The 21,955-nt window shown below is 43.7% G+C and overlaps 1 protein-coding gene and 1 non-coding gene across 2 annotated transcripts; both read right to left on the reverse strand.

Moving 5' to 3' along the window:
* Positions 1-17,750: 17,750 nt before the first annotated feature.
* Positions 17,751-18,874, reverse strand: LOC128577489 (ADP/ATP translocase 2-like). Its single transcript, XM_053579727.1, has one exon. It carries the CDS (start codon positions 18,856-18,858, stop codon positions 17,965-17,967), a length of 894 nt encoding a protein of 297 aa, XP_053435702.1. The 5' UTR covers positions 18,859-18,874; the 3' UTR covers positions 17,751-17,964.
* A 1,322-nt stretch (positions 18,875-20,196) lies between these two features.
* On the reverse strand, positions 20,197-20,303 carry LOC128578647 (U6 spliceosomal RNA). The gene has a single exon (XR_008377786.1). It is a non-coding gene; the product is annotated as a U6 spliceosomal RNA (small nuclear RNA).
* Between the last annotated feature and the right edge of the window lie 1,652 nt (positions 20,304-21,955).

Below are 21,955 nucleotides of genomic sequence, written 5' to 3' on the forward strand. Positions count from 1 at the left end.
TTTATACCATTTGACTAGATGAGTGGATAAAGAAAAGTTGGGTTCAGGGCTCCAGGAGTAGTGATTAACCAGCCCTTTACCCAAAGGCTGGGACAGGGATCTACACCTTTTCCCCTGGAGTTTTGCTGAGGACTTGTACAGTGGTATGGCCTGAGAAACTGAGGACCTGCTTGGTGTGGTGGGACAAAGTGGCTCTGTCTTGTTTTCAGCTGGTCTCTGTCCGACCCTAGTGAAACAGTTACTCTGGGTTGAAGTCTCAGCTGTGGAGAAATACCAGCAATTAAGTCACCCCACCCCCCACAGGCAATAATTCGTAAAGGAAAATCAAACCTTCCTACAACCAAACACTCAGGGCACCACTTGTATAGTTCTCGGGCGATTGGCTCAGTTCAAAAGGTCCAAATCAATTGTCTCAGTCAGCACCCGTCCCAGGTGGGAGAGTTTAAAAGGTCTCTGGCAACTAGATCGCAGGGGTCTGGTAACAACTCATATATGACTTGGTTTGGTGCTCTGTGAGGTCAGGAGGACCCACCCAGCAAACAGATTAGTCTGGGAAGGTTGATGCCTCCTTCCCCACCTTGTACCTCTGTTACACCCAGTCACTGATAACCCCGCAGGGCTGTGACCCAGTTGACTCCAATGAGCAGATACTCCAGCGGTTTGCACCTGCCTGAATCACAAGGAGATCTATGTCTCCTCTGCCAGGTTGCTGCTCTCTCCCACTTTCTGGCAGGGGGAGGTGAGTCCTGACAACCATGGGCACTTGATGGAGGCTGGGGCTGTTCACTCAATTCCAGCCCCACCCCTGATTGATGTTACTGACAGAACAGAACACCTTTGTGGAATTTGTTTCTGTCCTGGGTAAATTCTCCTGCAGAAGAGAAGTGTGTTTTGAGTTCACAGAACCTGTACCTCAGGCCCTGTCTTTGCTGCTGCAGGTTTGTATTTGCAGTATGTTTAGCTGTCAGTTCTAGCCTCCTGCCCTCCTTTGTCTAGGCTGATGATCCCCTGAGGGTCGGGTGCATATTAGGCTCAGTAAAGCAGTCCTCTGGGTCAACCCTGCCCTGGGAATCAGCCGGTACAGCATGTGAGTTTTCTAGTTCCCGTGCTCCACCCAGGCTGGTACCACCTCAGGCAAACCCTTTACTCACGGGGCCTGTGTTTCTGTCCCAGATCTGTTCCGCTGGTGGTTGCCACTGGAGAAGATGCCCAGCCTCCTCTGATTGCCCAGAGAGACAGCGGGTGTGACTCTGGAATATCCAGGGGTGAGCCCTATTGTTGCCAAAAATGGCTACTGCTCTGCGCCTTGGGGCATTGTCACTCCTGTGTGGTTCCCTCTCAGCCGACCATCCTCTCCTCCCTCCCGTGCTGCAGAATTAGCACTGACCAGCAGCAGTCTAGGCCCTGTCACACCTCTTGAGAAAACACCCAAGAATCTGGACTCCTGGAGGACAGGCCTCCAGACATCAGAGTGAGAGTGGAAGGGAGTGCTGGGAGCTCAGAATTGCTGGTAGAGAATATATACAGTTTTACACGGTTTTATGCCTCGCAGGAGAGCATCATTGCACCCTAGTAGGGGAAGTAGGTCCATTTTATAGAGGGTCTCTCCCATGGAGTATAATGGGAGGATTTTGGAACTGTGCTCATTTGTTGATGGGGTACTCCAGGCCATTCTCATGGGGGAGGGGACTACCGTCTGCTTGGTGATGGATTTTGTACCTTTTGTTTGTATCCTTGGGGTCGCAGCTCGCCTCAGCAGGGTTGATGTGCATTCCTCAACCTTCTCTCTTGGCGCAGCTGTAATCCACCAGGTTACTTGCTAAATTTCTGTCCTTTAACTCTCCTTCTTGACAGGAGCCTCTGTGGAAAGCTGGCTTCAGTCAGCCATCTTTTCCCTGCCCCATCAGTCCAAGATCTTTGACAAAGGGCTGGTTATCCACAACTCCAGTAACTCCCAATCCAATTTCACTTTACCTGCCCATCTCGCCAACAGTGAAAAACAATCATTAGGTGGGAATCAGTGGAAAAACTCTGGCAACATGAATAATCATAGTAGATCAACTCCCCCAAGGATTGATATGGCAGACACAGCACAAGATCCCATTCATAAAAAAATGGATGAGATGTCAGAAATTGTGTTCAGAATTTGGATAGCAAATAAGATCAATAGAATGGAGGTAAAGATGGAATTAGAATGTCAAAGAGTAATTAAAAAGATGTCTCAAGAATTCACAAATTCAAAGACAAAATTGCCAAAGATTTTGATACATGGAGGCAAGAACTGTAGTCCTCAAAAATCTGAGAAATACAGTAGAATCCCTCAGTAACAGAATGGAGCAGGCAGAAAGGATCTCTGACATTGAAAACAAAGCTTTTGAATGCTCTCAAATATTCAAAGAGGGAAAAAAGTGGTGAACAGAAACAGATCATTCCCTCAGAGACTTCTGGGAATAATTCAAAGAGATCTAATATTCACCTTATAGGAATACCTAAAGGTGATGAAGTTGCTGCAAAGGATACAGATGCTTTACTTCATGAAATAATCAAAAAGAATTTTTCAGACATGCCAAGTGATTCTGAAATTCAGATGGCAGATATTTTCAGAGCACTGGCACGACTCAATCCATATAAAAATTCTCACAGACACATCATAATTAGCTTTGCCAAAGTTTATATGAAGGAGAAAATTCTGCAAGCAGCCTGATGGAAGAAAACCATAGCCTACAAGGGGAAGAACATTGGAATGACTGCAGATCTCTCTGCTGAAACCTTTCAAGCTAGAAGAGGGTGGTCATTGACCTTTAATCTCCTTAAACAAAATAACTTTCAACCCCGGATCCTGTATCCAGCTAAACTGAGTTTCATTTATGATGGAGAAATTAAATACTTTAATGACATTCACATGTTGAAGAAATTTGCCATAACCAAACCAGCTCTCCAGGATATTCTCAGATCTGTCCTCCATAATGAACAGCATAATTCTCCACCACCAAAGTAAAATCACTCAGAAACCTTTGCTTAAATTCCAACTTCCACAGTGGTGAAAGGATTAAAAATGTCCACTGGACTTCTGAAAAACTCGATACCCAAAATACTATCTGGCTTATCAATACTCCAATTAATGTGAATGAGTTAAATTGCCCTGTAAAGAGGCACAGGTTGGCTGACTGGATATAAAAACTTAGGCCAGACATCTGCGGCATTCCAGAATCTCCCCTTACCTTAAAAGATAAACATAGACTCAGGGTGAAGGGATGGTCATCTATAATTCAGGCAAATGGAAATCAGAAAAAAGCAGGTGTTGCAATTTTATTCACAGACACAATAGGCTTTAAACCAACAAATGTAAGGAAAGATAGGGATGGTCACTTCATATTTGTTAAGGGCAACACTCAACATGATGAAATTTCAATTATCAACATTTATGCACCCAACCAGAGTGCACCTCAATTTATAAGAGAGACTCTAACATACATGAGCAACTTGATTTCCTCCAGCACCATAATCGTCAGAGATTTTAACACTCCTTTGGCAGTGTTGGCTAGATCCTCCAAAAAGAAGCTAAGCAAAGAAATTTTGGACTTAAACTTAACCATTCAACATTTGCATCTAACAGACATCTACAGAACATTTCATCCTAACAAAATTGAATACACATTCTTTACATCAGCCCATGGATCATCCTCCAAAATTGATCACATCTTAGGTCACAAGTCTAACCTCAGCAAATTTAAAAGAATAGAAATCATTGCTTGTATTTTCTCAGACCATCATGGAAGAAAAGTTGAACTCAGTAACAACAGAAATCTGCATACACATACAAAAACATGGAAACTAAATAACCTCATGCTGAGTGATAGCTGGGTCATAGATGAGATTAAGAAGGAAATTACCAAATTTTTGGAACAAAACAATAATGAAGACACGAACTATCAGAACCTCTAGGATACCACAAAGGCAGTCCTGAGAGGGAAATTTATAGTGTTGCAAGCCTTCCTCAAGAGAACGGAAAGAGAGGAAGTCAACAACTTAATTGGACATCTTGAGGAACTGGAAAAGGAAGAACATTCCAACCCTAAACCAAGCAGAAGAAAAGAAATAACTAAAATTAGAGCAGAACTAAATGAATTTGAAAACAAAAGAATCATACAACAGATCAACCAATCAAAGAGTTGGTTTTTTGAAAAGGTCAATAAAATAGATAAACCTTTGGCTAACCTAACCAGAAGTAGAAGAGTAAAATCCCTAATTTCATCAATCAGAAATGATAAAGGCCAAATAACAACAGACTCCTCAGAAATTCAACAAACTCGTAATTAATGTTACATAAAACTCTATTCTCAGAAGTATGAAAATCTGAAGGAAATAGATCAATACTTGGAAACATGACACCCTCCTAGACTTAGCCAGAAAGAAGTGGAAATGTTGAACAAGGCTATAACAACTTCTGAAATAGTATCAACTATAAGAAATCTCCCCCCAAAGAAAAGCCCGGGACCTGATGGCTTCACATCACAATTCTACCAAACTTTTCTTTTTTTTTTGTTGTTGCAGTTTGGCTGGGGCTGGGTTTGAACCTGCCACCCTTGGCATATGGGACCAGCGCCCCACTCACTGAGCCACAGGTGCCATCCCAGAATTCTATCAAACCTTTAAAGAGGAGCTAGTACCTATATTACTTAACCTTTTCCAAAACATAGAAAAAGAAGGAATACTTCCCAACACATTCTATGAAGCAAATATCACCCTGATACCCAAACCAGGAAAAGACTCAGCAAGAAAAGAAAATTATACACTGGGGCAGTGCCTGTGGCTCAGAGGAGTAGGGCACTGGCCCCATATTCCAGAGGTGGTGGGTTCAAACCCAGCCCCAGCCAAAAATTGCAAAGAAAAAAAAGAAAAGGAAAGAAAAGAAAGAAAATTATACATCAATATCTCTAATGAATATTGATGCAAGATCCTAGCAAACAGAATCCAACAACATATTGAACAAATTATGCATCACAATCAGGTGGGTTTCATCTCCGAGTCCCAAGGACGGTTCAATATACGTAAATCCATAAATATAATACATCACATAAACAAATTAAAAAATAAAGACCATACGATTCTCTCAATTGATGAAGAAAAGGCTTTTGACAATATCCAGCATCCTTTCTTGATCAGAACGCTTAAGAAAATAGGTATAGAAGGAACATTTCTTAAACTGATAGAGGGCATCTATAGCAAACCCACAGCCAATATCATATTAAATGGAGTAAAATCGAAATCATTTCCACTCAGATCAGGAACCAGGCAAGGATGCCTACTGTCTCCACTGCTTTTTAACGTTGCAATGGAAGTCTTGGCCACTTCAATTAGGCAAGAGAAGGCAATCAATGGGATCCAAATAGGACCAGAGGAGATCAAACTGTCACTCTTTGCAGACGATATGATTATACATCTGGAAAACCCCAGGGAATCAACTACAAAACTCCTAGAAGTGATCAAGGAATACAGCAACTTCTCATGATATAAAATTAACACTCACAAATCTGTAGCCTTAATGTATACAATAGTCAACAATAGTCAAGGGGAAAAGACAACCATGGACTCTATTCCCTTTACAATAGTGCCAAAGAAAATGAAATATCTGGGAGTCTATCTAAGGATGTGAAAGATGTCTATAAAGAGAACTATGAAATTCTGGGATAAGAAATAGCTGAATATGTTAACAAATGGAAAAATATACCATGCTCATGCTGGGAAGAATCAACATTGTTAAAATGTCTATACTACCTAAAGCAATCTACAGATTTAATGCGATCCCTATTAAAGCACCTCTGTCATACTTTAAAGACCTGGAAAAATTAGTACTTCATTTTATATGGAAACAGAAAAAAACTTGAATAGCCAGGACATTACTCAGAAATAAAAACAAATCAGGAGGAATCACGCTTCCAGACTTCAGACTATACTATACACCGATAGTGATCAAAACAGGATGGTAGTGGCACAAAAATAGAGAGGTAGATTAACGGAACAGAACTGAAGACCAAGAGGTGAAGCCAGACACTTATCATCGTTTGATTTTTTTTTTTTGGCCAGGGCTGGGTTTGAACCCGCCACCTCCGGCATATGGGACCAGCGCCCTACTCCTTGAGCCACAGGCTCCGCCCCATCGTTTGATTTTTGATAAGCCTATTAAAAATATAAATTGGGGGAAAGATTCCCTATTCAACAAATGGTGCTGGGTGAATTGGCTAGTAGAAGACTGAAACTGGACCCATACCTTTCTCCTCTAACAAAAATTGACTCTCACTGGTAAAAGGACTTAAACTTAAAACATGAAACAATAAAAATTCTTAGAGAGAGTGAGGGGAAACGCTTGAAGAAATTGGCCTGGGAGAATACTTTATGAGGAGGACACCCTAGGCAATGAAATCAACATCAAAAATACATTACTGGGATTTGATCAAATTAAAAAGCTTCTGCACTCTCAAGAACACACTAAGTAAAGCAAATAGACAGCCCTCATAATGGGAGAGGATTTTTGCAAGTTATATTTCCGACAAATGTCTAATAACCAGAATCTACAGAGAACTCAAACTTATTACTAAGAAAAAAACAAGTGATCCCATTTCACTGTGGGCAAGAGACCTGAACAGAAGCTTCTCTGAAGAAGACAGGTGCATGGTCTACAGACACATGAAAAAATCCTCATCATCTTTAATCATCAGAGAAATGCAAACCCAAATTACTCTGAGATACCATCTAACCCCAGTAAGAGTAGCCCACATCACAAAATCCCAAAACTACAGACGTTGGCATGGATGTGGAGAAAAGGGAACACTTCTGCACTGCTGTTGGGAATGCAAGCTTGTATGTTCCTTTTGGAAGGAAGTTTGGAGAACACTCAGGGATCTAAATGTAGATCTGCCATTTGATCCTGCAATTCCTCTTCTAGGTGTATATCTGAAGGACCAAAAATCATTTGGCAATAAAGATATTTGCACCAGATTGTTCATTGCAGCTCAATTCATAATTGCCAAGTCATGGAAGAAGCCCAAGTGTCCATCGACCCATGAATGGATTAATAAATTGTGGTATATGTATACATGGAATACTATGCAGCATTAAAAAAATGGGGACTTTACCTCTTTTATGTTTACATCGATAGAGCTGGAAAATATTTTTCTTAGTAAAATATCTCAGGAATGGAAAAAATATCCAATGTACTCAGTACTACTGTGAAACCTATTTATAATCACTCACACTTGTATATGAAAAATGAAACACAACTATAGCCTAGGATGAAGGAGGGAAGGGGAGAGAGAGTGGAAGGGAGTGGGGTGGGTCAATAGAGGGAGGGTTAGTAGGGGGAGCACACTTATGGAGCATATTGCAAGTACAAGTTGGATGTATCAGATGTAGAACACAAATGTCTTAATGTTGTCATTGGGTAAATGAGGTGAAGGCTATGTTGATTAGTAGAATGTAAGCACTCTAATTTGTACGAATAATCAACACACTGAATTCCATAATGGCATAAATGTATTTATGATCTATGTACAAATGACTTAATAAAAAAAAACACAACCACCACCACCACCACCACCAACAACAAAATAGCCAGGCATTGTGGTGGGCACCTATAATCCCAGCTACTTGGGAGGCTGAGGCAAGAGAATAGCCTTGGCCCAGGAGTTGGAGGTTACTGTGAGCAGTGTGATGCCACAGCACTCTACCAAGGGCTACAAAGTGAGACTCTGTCTCTAAAAAAAAAAAACAAAAAAGATGGAGAGTTTACATCTTTTACATGTGGATGGAGTTGAAATGCATTCTTCTTAGTAAAGTATATGAAGAATGGAAAAATAAACATTCAATGTACTCCATACTAATATGAAATCAATATATAAACAATTACATGTTCATAAGAACAATATGACACTTTTTTTTTTTTTTTTTGAGACGGTCTCAAGCTGTTGCCCTGGGTAGAGTGCCATGGTGTCATAGCTCACAGCAACCTTCAACTCTTGGGCTCAAGGGATCCTTCTTTCCTCAGTTTTTCTATTTTTAGTAGAGATGGGGTCTTGCTTTTTGCTGGGGCTGGTCTTGAACCCATGAGCTCAAGCTGTCCATCTGCCTCGTCTTCCCAGAGTGCTAGGATTACAGGTGTGAGCCACTGAGTTCGGCCTCAATAAAACACTATTATAGTTCACTTGCGGGGGTGGGGGGGAAGGGGGAGAAGAGTAGAGGGAAACTGGAGCGGGGAGGGGGAAGGATGTATGGCAGAATGAGGGAGGGCATGAGGAAGGATCCCTGTAATGAGCACATTGTGAAGGTGTATAACACAGCCCCTGGGTTAGGGGCTCTTCTACAAATGAAACTTTACCCTGGAAGTGAGAACAACGTAAACTAAAAATTGTACCCTCATATTAATTTGAATAACATAAAAAAAAGAAAAAGAAAAACTAGTTGGGTACTGTGGTGGGGGCTTGTAGTCCCAGCTACTTGGGAGACTGAGCCAAGAGGATCATTTGAGCCCAAGAGACTCAGGTTGCTATGAACTAGGCTGATACCATGGCACTCTACCCAGGGCAACAGAGTGAGACTCTGTCTCAAATAAAACAACAACCCCAGGGGTGGCTCCTATGGCTCAAAGGAGTAGGGCGCTGGTCCCATATACCAGAGGTGGTTGGTTCATACCCAGCCCCGGCCAAAAACTGCAAAAAAACAAAAAACAACAACCCCTTCCCCCAGAAAAACAAAGAAACAAAATCAAGAAGTGGTTAACTTTTGAGAGTACATGTATCCACTGCAAAGCGGCATGAGGGAGCTTCTGTGATGGATAAAAACGTCCGGTACAGGCAGTCCCTGATTTATAAACAACATGACTTGCCCTTACGAATGAAGGTTATTATAGGTAATAGATAAATGTACCTGTTCCAACTTACATACAAAGTCAACTTAAGAACAAATCTATAGAACCTATCTTGTTCATAACCTGTGCCTGCCTGTATTTTGTTCTGAGTGCTGGTTATGTAATGGGACAAGAGGATCTGGCTGCCTGTCACTATCAGCAAATATGCAGAGATGGGGATAGGTCCACCAAGTTTTATTTGTCAGAAGGCCAGCAATTCTGGAGAACAGTGAGAGTAATCTCTCCAAGATGGTTTGGTTCTTCCATTTCCAAAATCAGTTTTATACATAAAAATTCAAAGCAAAGACCACAACAATCCTTTATCCAAATAATAGCATAACTCAGTAGCTTATTACAACATTCTGATTCAAAAGTTAATCTCCTAAATCAATCCACCTAAACTACTCAAGATATGAATGCTTAGGGTGGGAGCTAAATTTATAAAACAGTAAGAAGGGGAGACAGGGAGTAAAGGTCAAACAGGAGGACCTAAACTGACCAGAACAGCTGTGTAATGTAGCCCTCACCTGCCTGACTCCATCTTATCCTCACTACGTGTGCTTTCTTATGGGCAGCAGACAGCACTTGCCCTAGGGAAAGTCAAGGTATAGTGCACAGGACAGGCATGGATCATGCTGAGTGGGGCCTGATAAGCAGATGCAGGACATGAGAAGGATGTCACAGAGGGACAATCTGGGTCCTGGGGTTCAGAATGGCTCAGCTGGGCTTGTAACAGAAATGAAGGATCTCAGGATACTTCACTCCAAAATATGATTCCTTGGTATAAAGAATATTTTGAATTGGCTCAGCGCCCGTAGCTCATAGTTAGGGCACCAGTCACATATACCAGGGCTGGAGGGTTTGAACCCAGCTGGGCCTGCTAAAACAACAATGACTACAACAAAAAAATAGCCGGAGGTGGTGCCTGTGGCTGAGTGAGTAAGGCATCGGCCCCATATATGGATGGTGGTGGGTTCAAACCTGACCCTGGCCAAACTGCAACAAAAAAATAGTCGGCTGTTGTGGCGGGCGCCTGTAGTCCCAGCTACTCAGGAGACTGAGGCAGGAGAATCACCTAAGCCCAAGAGCTGGAGGTTGCTGTCTACCGAGGGCGACATAATAAAATTCTGTCTCAAGGAAAAAAATAAAAAGCATATTTTGAATTAAAGGCTCTTAGAGATTCAAAGGCTCCTGGAAGAGGCTTGCATAAACCTGACAGACCTGATCAAAAGATCAAAAGGGTCAATGGACTTCCCTTCCTTTCTCCATTATCTCGATATATTGTAGTAAAGAAAATCAAGAATTGGGGCATGCCTGTGGCTCAGTGGGTAGGGTGCTGGCCCCATATACCAAGGGTGGTGGGTTCAGGCCCAGTCTTGGCCAAACTGCAACAAAAAAATAGCTGGGCTTTGTGGTGGGCGCCTGTAGTCCCAGCTACTGGGGGGGGAAGGGGGGGCGGAAGTGAGGCAGGAGAATCGCCTAAGCCCTGGAGTTGGAGGTTGCTGTGAGCTGTGTGACACTCCGTCACTCTATCGAGGGTGATAAAATGGCTACAAAAACAAAAAAAAATCAAGAATTGGCTGGGCCAGGTGGCTCATGTCTGTATCCCTAGCACTCTGGGAGGCCCAGACAGGAGTATTGCTTGAGCTCAGGAGTTTAAGACCAACCTGAGCAAGAGCAAGACCTCTTCGCTACTAAAAATAAATTAGCAGGGCATTGTGGTAAGTGCCTATAGTCCCAGTAAGAGAGGTTACCTGGAAAAAGAAAGGTCCAAGAGAATAGACGCCTTCTAAAAGAGACCCTAAGGATAAACCTGCAAGGTTCTCCCTGTGGTGACTCAGCTCTTAGGAATTTGTAAAAACTTCCTGGGACCTAGAGGCTGATGCTTGCTTCTGCTTCTGTGAAAGCCCAAGTTTCTGTAAAAGCCCAAGCCCACTTCTCCAGGTTGATTCAAACTGACCAAGGAGAAAGGTACCTGGGGGCTGGAACGTTTTTTTTTTTCTTTTGAGACAGAGTCTCACTATGTTGCCCTCCATAGAGTGCTGTAGCATCACAGCTCACAACTACCTGCAATTCTTGGGCTTAAGCAATTCTCTTGCCTCAGCCTCCCAAGTAGCCGGGACTACAGGCGCCCACCACAACGCCCAGCAATTTTTTTGTTGCAGTTGTCATTGTTTCAGCTGATCTGGGCTGGGTTCCGACCTGCTACCCTTGGTGTATGTGGCTGGCACTGTAACCACTGTGCTATGGGTGCCGAGCCTGGGCTGGAACTTTTTGATTGGGGATAAAAAGGAGAAGACTGAGCCAGTCAGGGAGTGTGGCCATTTTGAATTCTTCTATGGCTCACTCTGCCAGCCAAAATAAAGCCCTTCCTCTTATAAACATGGATGGTGTTTGGGTGCTCTTTTTCTCCACTGGGCCTTATCATCCTGCAACACCAGATGCTATTCAGGAGGCTGAGGCAGGAGGATTACTGGGGCCCGGGAATTTGAAGTTCTGTGAGCTAGACCGAAGCCAGGGCACTCTAGTCTGGGGAAGATAGTGAGAGATTCTAAAGAAAAGAAAGAGGGAGGGATGGGCGGCACCTGTGGCTCAGCGGGTAGGGCGCCGGCCCCATATGCCGAGGGTGGCGGGTTCAAGCCCAGCCCCGGCCAAACTGCAACGGAAAAATAGCCGGGCGTTGTGGCAGGCGCCTGTAGTCCCAGCTACTCGGGAGGCTGAGGCAAGAGAATCGCGTAAGCCCAGGAGTTAGAGGTTGCTGTGAGCCGGGTGACGCCACGGCACTCTACCAAGGGCGGTACAGTGAGACTCTGTCTCTACAAAAAAAAAAAAAAAAAAAAAAAGAAAGAGGGAGGGAGAGAGAGAGACAGAGAGAGAGGGAGAGAGAGAGAGAGAAAGAAAGAAATGTTATGCCCAGGAGTCTCTCAAAGACCACACCACCAGACAAGTCGAATTTAAAGAGGAGTCTTTTTATTTTAAAGAGTCGGCCAGCGACTGCCTCAATGTCCCAGCGTGGGGTTTCTGAGAGCAGCCCCGTGTTGTCTGAGGCTCTGGTTTTTCTTTCTTTTCTTTCTTTCTTTCTTTTTTTTTTTTTTTTTTGTAGAGACAGAGTCTCACTGTATATCCCTCTGTAGAGTGCTGTGGCATCACACAGCTCACAGCAACCTCCAACTCCCAGGCTTAAGTGATTCTCTTGCCTCAGCCTCCTGAATAGCTGGGTCTACAGGCGCCTGCCACAACGCCCGGCCATTTTTTTTGTTGCAGTTTGGCCAGGGCTGGGGTTGAACCCGCCACCCTTGGTTATGGGGCCGGCAGCCTATCCACTGAGCCACAGGTGCCGCCCAAGGCTCTTTTTTTTTTTTTTTTGTAGAGACAGAGTCTCACTTTATGGCCCTCGGTAGAGTGCCGTGGCATCCCGTGGCATCACACAGCTCACAGCAACCTCCAACTCCTGGGCTTAAGCGATTCTCTTGCCTCAGCCTCCCGAGTAGCTGGGACTACAGGCGCCCGCCACAACGCCCGGCTATTTTTTTTTGTTGCAGTTCAGCCGGGGCCAGGTTTGAACCTGCCACCCTCGGTATATGGGGCCGGCGCCTTACCGACTGAGCCACAGACGCTGCCCCTCTTTTTTTTTTTTGAGACAGAGCCTCAAGCTTTTGCCCTGGGTAGAGTGCTATGACATCATAGCTCACAGCAACCGCCAACTCCTGGGCTCAGCAATTCTCCTGCCTTTGCCTCCCAAGTAGCTGGGGCTGTAGGCACCCACCACAATGCCTGGCTATTTTTTGGTTACAGCTTTTATTGTTGTTTGGCGGCCCCGGGCTGGATTTGAACCCCCCAGCTCAGGTGTATGTGGCTAGCGCCTTAGCCGCTTGAGCCACAGGCACCGAGCTAAGGCTCTGGTTTTTATAAGGCAACATTTTCCAGGGTTGCCAGCAAGCATAGTTACTGAAGTGAAAACAGCAGGTAGGGTGGTTTACACAATACCAAGATCATGAGAGCTATTAGTAATTTTTTTTTTTTTTTTTTGCAGTTTTTGGCCAGGGCTGGATTTGAACCCGCCACCTCCAGCATATGGGGCTGGTGCCCTACCCCTTTGAGCCACTGGCACCGCCCCTAGTAATTTTTTCTTAACAAAGCAGCTATAATCTACAATGTCCTAAGGAAATGTAGGGAGGGGGGCTTACAGGTGAGGGTCGCATTCACCAGTTTTGGAATTTTTTTGTAGTGTTTGGCCGGGGCTGGGTTTGAACCCACTACCTCCGGCATATGGGGCCAGCGCCCTACTCCTTTGAGCCACAGGCGCCACACAAGAAACCAGTTTTGAAGGTAATGGAATGTAACAGAAAGGGAGTGAACGGTAAAGTGAAGTCAAACTTGCTCTTTTAACATTTCCATATCATATACAGATGGTATGAAGACCACATTAACATCTCTTTCACTCTAACAGAAAGAAAGAAAGAAAATCAAGAATGCATCCTAGTTAGGGTGGTGCCCTAACTTGGGCCCATATACCGGAGGTGGCAGGTTCAAACCTGGCCCTGGCCAAACACTGCAAAAAAAAAAAAAAAAAAAAAAAAAAGAATGCATCCTAGCACTCTGGGAGGCTGAGGCTGGAGAACTGCTTGAGGTCAAGAGTTTGAGACCAGCAAGAGAACGAATGAGACGCCCTCTCTAGTAAAAAAAAAAAAAAAAAAGAAAAATTAGGTGGCCTGAGTGGGCCTGCGCAGTCCACTCTGTGACTCTTAGCCATGTGTCGATGAAGAATGCAGCTAGCTGCAAGAATTAATGTGAATTGCAGGACACATTGATCATCGATATGAACGCACTTGTGCCCCCGGTTCCTTCTGGGGCTACGCCTGTCTAAGCGTCGAAAATAAAAAAAAAAAGAAACATTAGCTGGTCATGGTGGTGGGCGCCTATAGTCACAGCTACTCTGGAGACTGAGGCAGGAGGATCGCTTGACCTCTGGAGTTTGAGGTTGCTGTAAGCTAGGCTGATGCCATGGCACTCTAATCTGGACAACAAGAGTGAAACTCTCTCTCCAAAAAAACCCCCAAGAATCTTGGTGGAGGTTCGGTGTCTGTGGCTCAAGCAGCTAAGGCGTCAGCCATATACACCTGAGCTGACTGGTTCGAATCCAGCCTGGGCCTGCCAAACAACGATGGCTGCAACCAAAAAATAGCCGGGTGTTGTGGCAGGTGCCTGTAGTCCCAGCTACTTGGGAGGTGGAGGCAGGAGAATTGCTCGAGCCCAGGAGGTGGAGGTTGCTGTGAGCTGTGATGCCATACACTCTACCCAGGGTGACAGCTTGAGGCTTTGTCTCAAAAAAATAAATAAATAAATAAATAAAAAGAATCTTAGTGGATATCCTGAACCCCATAAATGCATCGATGTACAAAGTTATGATTTAATAAATAATAATAATAATAATGATAAAGAATCCTAGTGGACTTAGCCCAAGTCATTTAAAACATAATACCTGTCTCTCAGGTTAGTTTAATTTAGAAAGAGACTTATTTATAAGTCAATGTGTTTCCCTTTTCCTTTTGTCTTCCTTAGCAGCATTTATTGCCTCTAAATAGAATTATGGGAACTCCACATTTCACCTCCCCTCCGAAAAGACAGACAAAAAAAATCTAAACTTCATTGAGATTGAAAGACTTGGGGCAGGACTCCCCACTCTGCCCTGAGCGATGACGACCCCAATCAACCGCAAGAGACGGCGCTTGATGCAAACAGCAAGAGGATTTTACTCCAGCATGCTGGGGCTTGCCTCGCAACTCTTTTAGGAGCCGAGGAGTCAAGCTCTGAACAGCAGGTTTTACAAGCTTATAAAGGCAAAAACCACAAAGTAGGGAGGGGTAGCAGACACAGCAGGGGCTTTAGGGAGGGGTAGCAGACATAGGGGCTTTTCCAGATAAGAAGAACTCTGGTTCATTACTCATCTGTCTTAAGACAAGATCAGCAGTTAAACATTTGCTTAGCTTTTTTCTTTCAGAACCAGTTACCGGTTATCTGCTTCAGCTCGGGGCTATTTCCTAGGACAGTTACAAAAGGTCACATTCTTATGGTAGGGGGCGAGGGGTGCTGCTACATATCTGGTCCCCCCTTTTTGGATTTGGTAGTACTTTCCTTCAAGATATTCTCTCCACATGCTTGATATTTGGAAATAAACATTTCTCTTACTAATCTGTGTTAATTGCGAGTTGATCTTTCAGTGAACTTTCTGGGGCAGGTGCAAATTTCCTTTCACCCCTACAGAAGTAAGGACCTGAAAAAAGGGCAAAATGTATTACAAATCATCTCTGTAACCCCTCCCCCTACTCTTTTTTGGAATTAAACCTGCATTCCTGCCCAACACCAGTAATTGGAGAAGCTGGGGAGAGATGCACCTTCACTGGAAATGCTATAGTTCGACAGCAATAGCCTGAAGCTAAAATCTCCTTTTAAAATCTCTGTATTGGCCTGGTATGGTGGTTTACGCTGGTAATCCTAGCACTCTGGGATGGAGAGGCAGGTGGATTGTGAAGGAGCTAAGGAAATTTCACCCCAAAATATGATTCCTTGGTATGAAGAATATTTTAAATTAAAAGGCCATTTTTGATCACAAAGTACTAGCCTCTCCTCCATAAAACCTGACTAACCTAATTTAGAATAGAAAAAGGAGCATCTGGGCTTGGCGCCCGTAGTACAGGGTTACGGTGCCAGTCACATACACTGAGGGTGGCGGGTTCGAACCCAGCCCTGGCCATCTAAGCAACAATGACAACTGCAAGAGAAAAATAGGCGGGTGTTGCGTTGGGTGTCTGTAGTCCCAGCTACTTGGGAGGCTGAGGCAAGAGAATCGCTTAAGCCCAAGAATTTGAGGTTGCTGTGAGCTATGATTTCAAGCACTCTACCCAGCGTGACATAGTGAGACTCCGTCTCAAAAGAAAAAAAAGAAAAGGACTTATCACATGCTAATAGACCTGGTCCTAAGGTCATTTGAAGCACAATACCTGTTTCTCAGGTTAATTTACAAATGAATCTGTTTTCCTCTATCTACCCATCCCGCCTTAGCAACCACTTGCTACACAGGTACTTTCCAGTTTCTCTCCTCCCTCCCTTCTAAAAGGCATCTTTAAAAGCCACTATCACTGAAATTTGGGGAAATCATTCTTTTTTTTTTGCAGTTTTTGGCTGGGGCTGGGTTTGAACCCGCCACCTCCAGCATATGGGGCCGGAGCCCTACTCCTTTGAGCCACAGGTGCCGCCCTGGGAAATCATTCTTGTGGTTCCTCCCAGGCGCATGGTAGTTGGAAATAAACCTTTCTCTTATTAATCTACTATAATTGTGAGTTGATGTTTTCAGTGAACTAACCTAAGGGAATAGAGCAAGTTTCGCCACGATGCCTACAATTGCTTGAGCTCAGGGGACAACCTGAGTAAGAGAGAGACCCAGTCTCTAAAAATAGCTGGGTATAGGTTGGCACCTATAGTCCCACCTACTCAGGAGGCTGATGAGGGGCCGGTGCTTTCTAAACAAAAATGGCCTTTTCACTGAAAGGATCCCATGAGCTCAGGAATTTGAGGTTGCTGTGAGCTATTAAAGGAGCTAAGGAAATTTCACTGCAAAATATGATTCCTTGGTATAAAGAATATTTTGAATTAAAGGCCATTCCTGATCAGAAAGCACTGGAAGAGGCCTTTCTTCTAGGTACATAAAACCTGTGTAAACTGATTGGGAATCAAAAGGGGTTGCTGACTTTCTTATTATATGCTAACAGGCCTGGCTCCAACTTCATTTGAAGCACTATACCTATCTCTCAAGTTAGTCTACAAATCAATCTGTTTTCATCCAACTACACCCACCCCCCAGCAAGGACTTCTTGCACCTGCACTTTCCACATTCTCCGCCCCCCTTCCAAAAGGCATCTATCAAGGTCTCTGATCACTGGGACGTGGGGGTAATCATTCTTGTGGTTTCCCCCTATGCCCCTGGTATTTGGAAATAAACCGTTCTCTTATTCATCTAGCGTAATTGTGAGTTGATCTTTCAGCGAACCAACCAAGGGAAAAGGGCAGGTTTTCCCCATGATCCCTAAACCATGATGCCATGGCACTCTACTCAGGGCAATAGAGTGAGACTCTGTCTTCTCAAGGAGCTAAGGAAATTTCGCCCCAAAATGTGGTTCCTTGGTATAAAGAATATTTTCAGTGAAAAGGACATTTTTGATGATGATGATGATTATTATTATTATTATTTTGGTTTTTTGGCCAGGGCTGGGTTTGAACTCACCACCTTTGGCATATGGGACCAGCGCACTACTCCTTGAGCCACAGGTGCCGCCCGCCATTTTTGATTAGAAAGTACCGGCCCCTCCTCTATAAAACCTGAGTAACCTGATTTAGAATCAGAAAAGGGGCTTCTGGGCTCCTTATCACATGCTAATAGACCTGGCCATAAGGTCATTTGAAGCACAATACCTGTCTCTCAGGTTAATTTACTAATCAATCTGTTTCCCTCCATCTACCCATCCCCCCCTTAGCAACCACTTGCTGCACCTATACACTCCAGTTTCTCTCCTCCCTCCCTCCTAAAAGGCATCTTTAAAAGTCACTATCACTGAAACTTCTGGAAATCATTTTTGTGATTCCCCCCCATGCGCATGGTATTTGGAAACAAACCTTTCTCTTATTAATCTACTATAACTGTGAGTTGATCTTTTCAGTGAACCAACTTTAGGAAAAAGAGCAAGTTTCCCTGGGACTCCCTTTCACTTCAAAAAAATAAAGTTCTGTATTTCTGGTTAAAGCATCATTCTTTTTTTTTATTTTAGATATTTTTATTTTTCCAAATTTGTTATTCATCAGGAGTGACTGAAATAAAAAATATAATTGAGTCGCATCATCATCATGGAAATGGCTTTAAGAGAAAACTGGTCAGATGAATATTATTGCTTCCCATTTTCAACCAGTAAATAGCTACCATTGATAAATAGCCATTAGCCTGTCGAGAATGTTCAAGATATGCTATATAATACAACATGCCTGTTCACAGGGGGAAACTAGGAAATAACTTATGTGTACTTCTTGATTTCATGGTATAAGACAAGCACAAAAGCACCACCCATGCCTCTGAGAACATTGGACCATGCACCCTTGAAAAAAGCTTTGCCTCCATCATCACGAAGGATCTTCCTCCAGCAGTCAATAGTGCCAGTGTACATGATGTCAGTTTGTTTGTGCCCTGACTGCATCATCATGCGACGGCGAACAGTGTCAAATGGATAGGAAGTCAACCCAGCAACGGCAGTGACAGACTGTGCAATCATCCAACTGATGATGATGTGAGTATTCTTGGGATCTGGAAGCATTCCCTTTGCAGTGTCACAGATACCGAAGTAGGCAGCTCGGTAGATGATAATACCCTGGACAGACACGTTAAAGCCTTGGTACAGGCCCCTAAGCCCATCAGATTTGTAGATCTTAACTAGGCAGTCACCAAGGCCTTTGAATTCCCTTTCCGCTCCAGCTTTACCCACATCAGCTGCTAGACGGGTACGAGCAAAATCAAGAGGGTACACAGAACGTAGGGATGTGGCCCCAGCAGCACCACCTGATGCCAAATTCCCTGCAAAGTAGCGCCAGAACTGGGTCCTCTTGTCCACACCACCCAGGAAGATCTGCTTGTATTTATCTTTGAAGGCAGAGTTGAGAGCCTGGGTGGGGAAGTATCTGATGACATTGGCCAGGTTACCACGCCAGAAGGACAGGACTCTCTGCTCCTTGGGGATACGGACCACGCAGTCTATACCCTTGTATTGCTTATCCGCGGTGATTTGCTTGCTGGCATGCTGTACCTGCAGCAGCAGCTTGACTTGCTCGATGGGTGCTACCGCGGTCTTGGAGATGGCTGCGGCCACTCCACCTGCCAGGAAGTCCCTGATGAAGGACACAGCGGCATCTGTCATGTTGAAAGGAAAGAAGAGGCACGCGACTGCAAGACAGGACTAGGCCGAGAACCGGCTTTGATTCCAGGGTTATGGCTAAAGCATCATTCTTCTTCCCTCATACGCCTCAGAATAAGTAGGGAAGATTTGAGATTTGGTAGCAGGCTCAGGGACTGCAGATAGCTCTGCAGGAATAATGAAGACAAGAGTGTGTGTGTGTGTGTGTCTGTGAAGACAGAGAGACTGGAAAGAGATGAGAAGATGCAGATAGATGAGGAGTAAAGAGAGTGATGAAGAAAAGTTATCGACCAAGAGGGTCTGGATGCCTGTCACTGTCAGCCAATAAGCACAGATGGGGATAGGTCCACCAATCTTTATTTGGTTGCTTGGATAAGGGTTGGATTCTGGAGAACAGTGATAGTAGCCACTCCAAGACTGTTTTGTTCTTCTATTTCCAAAATTACAGTTTTATACATAAAACTTCAAGGACTTTAACCCTTATTTTAAATAATAATCAGCACAAACTCAGTGATCTATTATAACATTTCAGATTCAAAAGTCAATTTCCAGGGTGGTGCCCTTAGCTCAGTGGGTAGGGTGCCAACCACATACATCCAGGTGGGCAGGTTCGAACCCAGCCTGGGCCAGCTAAAACAACAATGACGACTGCAACAACAACAACAACAAAATAGCCAGGTGTTGTGGCAGGCGCCAGCTACTTGGGAGGCTGAGGCAAGAGAATCGCTTGAGCCCAAGAGTTTGAGGTTGCTGTGAGTTGTGATGCCACAGCACTCCACCCAGGGTGACAGCTTGAGATCTGTCTCAAAAAAAAAAAAAATGTCAATTTCCAAAATCAATTTTCCTAAACTATTCAAGATGGGCATCTTTAGGGTGGGAGCTAAATTTACAAAATAATAAGAATGGGAGACAGGAGGTAAAGGTCATGTAGAACTTAAACCCAGCAGACCAGCTGTGTCGCTCCATCTTATTCTCACTACATGTGCTCTCAAAGGGATACTGATGGGGCCAGGGATAGAATGACAGAGACAGAGAGAGAGACACAGAGGGGAAATCAAGGCAAACAGTGACCAAGTGTCCACAGAAAAGAAGCCACACTCTGTAAAATAATTTATTACTTTTATTTATTTACTTTTTTAAAGACAGAGTCTCAAGTGTCACCCTGGGTAGTGTGTAGTGGCATCACAGCTCACAGCAACCTCCAACTTTTGGGCTTAAGCGATTCTCTTGCCTCAGCCTCCCAAGTAGCTGGGACTATAGGCGCCCGCCACAACGCCCGGCTATATTTTGGTTGCAGTTGTCATTGTTGCTTAGCAGGCCCGGACCGGGTTTGTACCCGCCAAAAATATGGAATGCTTCACGAATTTGTGTGTCATCCTTGCTCAGGGGCCATGCTAATCTTCTCTGTATTCTTCCAATTTTAGTATATGTGCTGCCGAAGCGAGCACTACAAAATAATTTAAAGGGGCTTATTCTGAGCCAATTTGAGGACCATAACTCAGAGCCACACCTAAGAAGCCATGAGCGAATGGGCTTGAGGTGGTGGAGTTACAAAAAAAGTGAGACGTCTGCAAGCGGGAGTTTACAGGTTGTAGGTGGGTTTAAAGTAGTGGTTCTCAACCTTCCTAATGCTGCGGTCCTTTAATACAGTTCCTATGGGTCACGACCCACAGGTTGAGAACCACTGTTTTAAAGATTTTTTTTTTTAGCTGACAATTGGCTGAAAGTTAGGCTCTGTCTAAAATACCTGGAGTTTTAGACACAAAAATCCCCTTGAATAATTAAGGTATAAAAGTATTAATAATTTTGTTTTTATTACATCAATATGTGTATATACATACAAATAAAAGAAAGTTTTATAAGCAGGAAAAAAAAAATAAATAAAATACCTGGAGTCAGTGAAAAGGAGGGCTTAAGATAAAGGGTTTGTTAATTAGAGACAAAGTAGGGACAGACTCAAGTGGTTTCTTATGTATATTGGGACCTAAAGGTAGGTCTTGCCTGGCCTCAGACCTGTTAGCCAGTCACAAAGAAAGGGACAGGGCATGAAGAGGCCAGTCTGATCTCCTTTATTATGGCTAGCAACTCAGTTATAGGGATCTTCTTGGCCAAGAGGGGTCCAGTCAGTCAGTCACTGAGGGGGGAGCCTTAAGATTTTTTTTTTCTCCAGTCTGTACTTGAGTAGTGTTTATTTAGTGGACTTTGGTAAAGCCCTTTATACATAACATTAATCTCTTCACAGTACATAGTTAATGATGGTACAGTAATCTCAAAAAAAAAAAAAAGACCTAAAGACTAATCAATAAATTAAACAAAACAAACACACAGAAAATTACCCCCATCCCCCAAAGCTAGCTAGCAGTTGTGAGTTGTATTTATATGGACACCTAATGCTTTAAAAAGTTCTGGTTTTCCAGCCACCCCATCCCACCCTGGGTATGCAGCAGTAGTAATCAATTTTTTTTCTTTTCTTTTTTTAGAGACAGAGTCTCACTTTGTCACCCTTGGTAGAGTGCTGTGGTGTCACAGCTCACAGTAACTTCCAGCTCTTGGGCTTAGGTGATTCTCTTGCCTCAGCCTCCCGAGTAGCTGGGACTACAGGCACCCACCACAATGCCCAGCTATTTTTTTGTTGCAGTTTGGCCACGGCTAGGTTCAAACGCGCCACCCTTGGTATATGGGGCCGGTGCCTTACTCACTAAGCCACAGGCCCCGCCCAGTAATCAATTGTTTTATCCTACCACCCCCCGAAAGATTAATCCAGTGTTCTTTAGCTTTTTAAAACATACTTGGGAAAGTATTACTAATAAGCTTTTTAAAAAGGTATATCCTTCTATAACAAGAATGGCATATAAACCGATCAATAAAAGCATTTGATACCACATTGAATTACCACAGGGACTGGTTGTTGTTTTCAAGTTAGGATCTCTATCCCAATATCTTACATTCATAGTATTATTGAAGTAGTTAAAATACTGAAAATTGGACTCCAGAGTGCTAGGTTCTGAATGTGAACGTGAAAGATATATTCTCTTTTGAACCCACTTTCCTCCAAATAATTCAAGTTTTCTTTTCTTTTCTTTTTGCAGTTTCTGGCTGG

Source organism: Nycticebus coucang, chromosome X (genome assembly GCF_027406575.1).
Source record: "Nycticebus coucang isolate mNycCou1 chromosome X, mNycCou1.pri, whole genome shotgun sequence".
NCBI classification, from domain to species: Eukaryota; Metazoa; Chordata; class Mammalia; order Primates; family Lorisidae; genus Nycticebus; species Nycticebus coucang.

Excerpts from the sequence above, each read along its gene's own strand:
- LOC128577489 (XM_053579727.1), bottom strand. The coding sequence starts at position 18,858 with ATGACAGATGCCGCTGTGTCCTTCATCAGGGACTTCCTGGCAGGTGGA.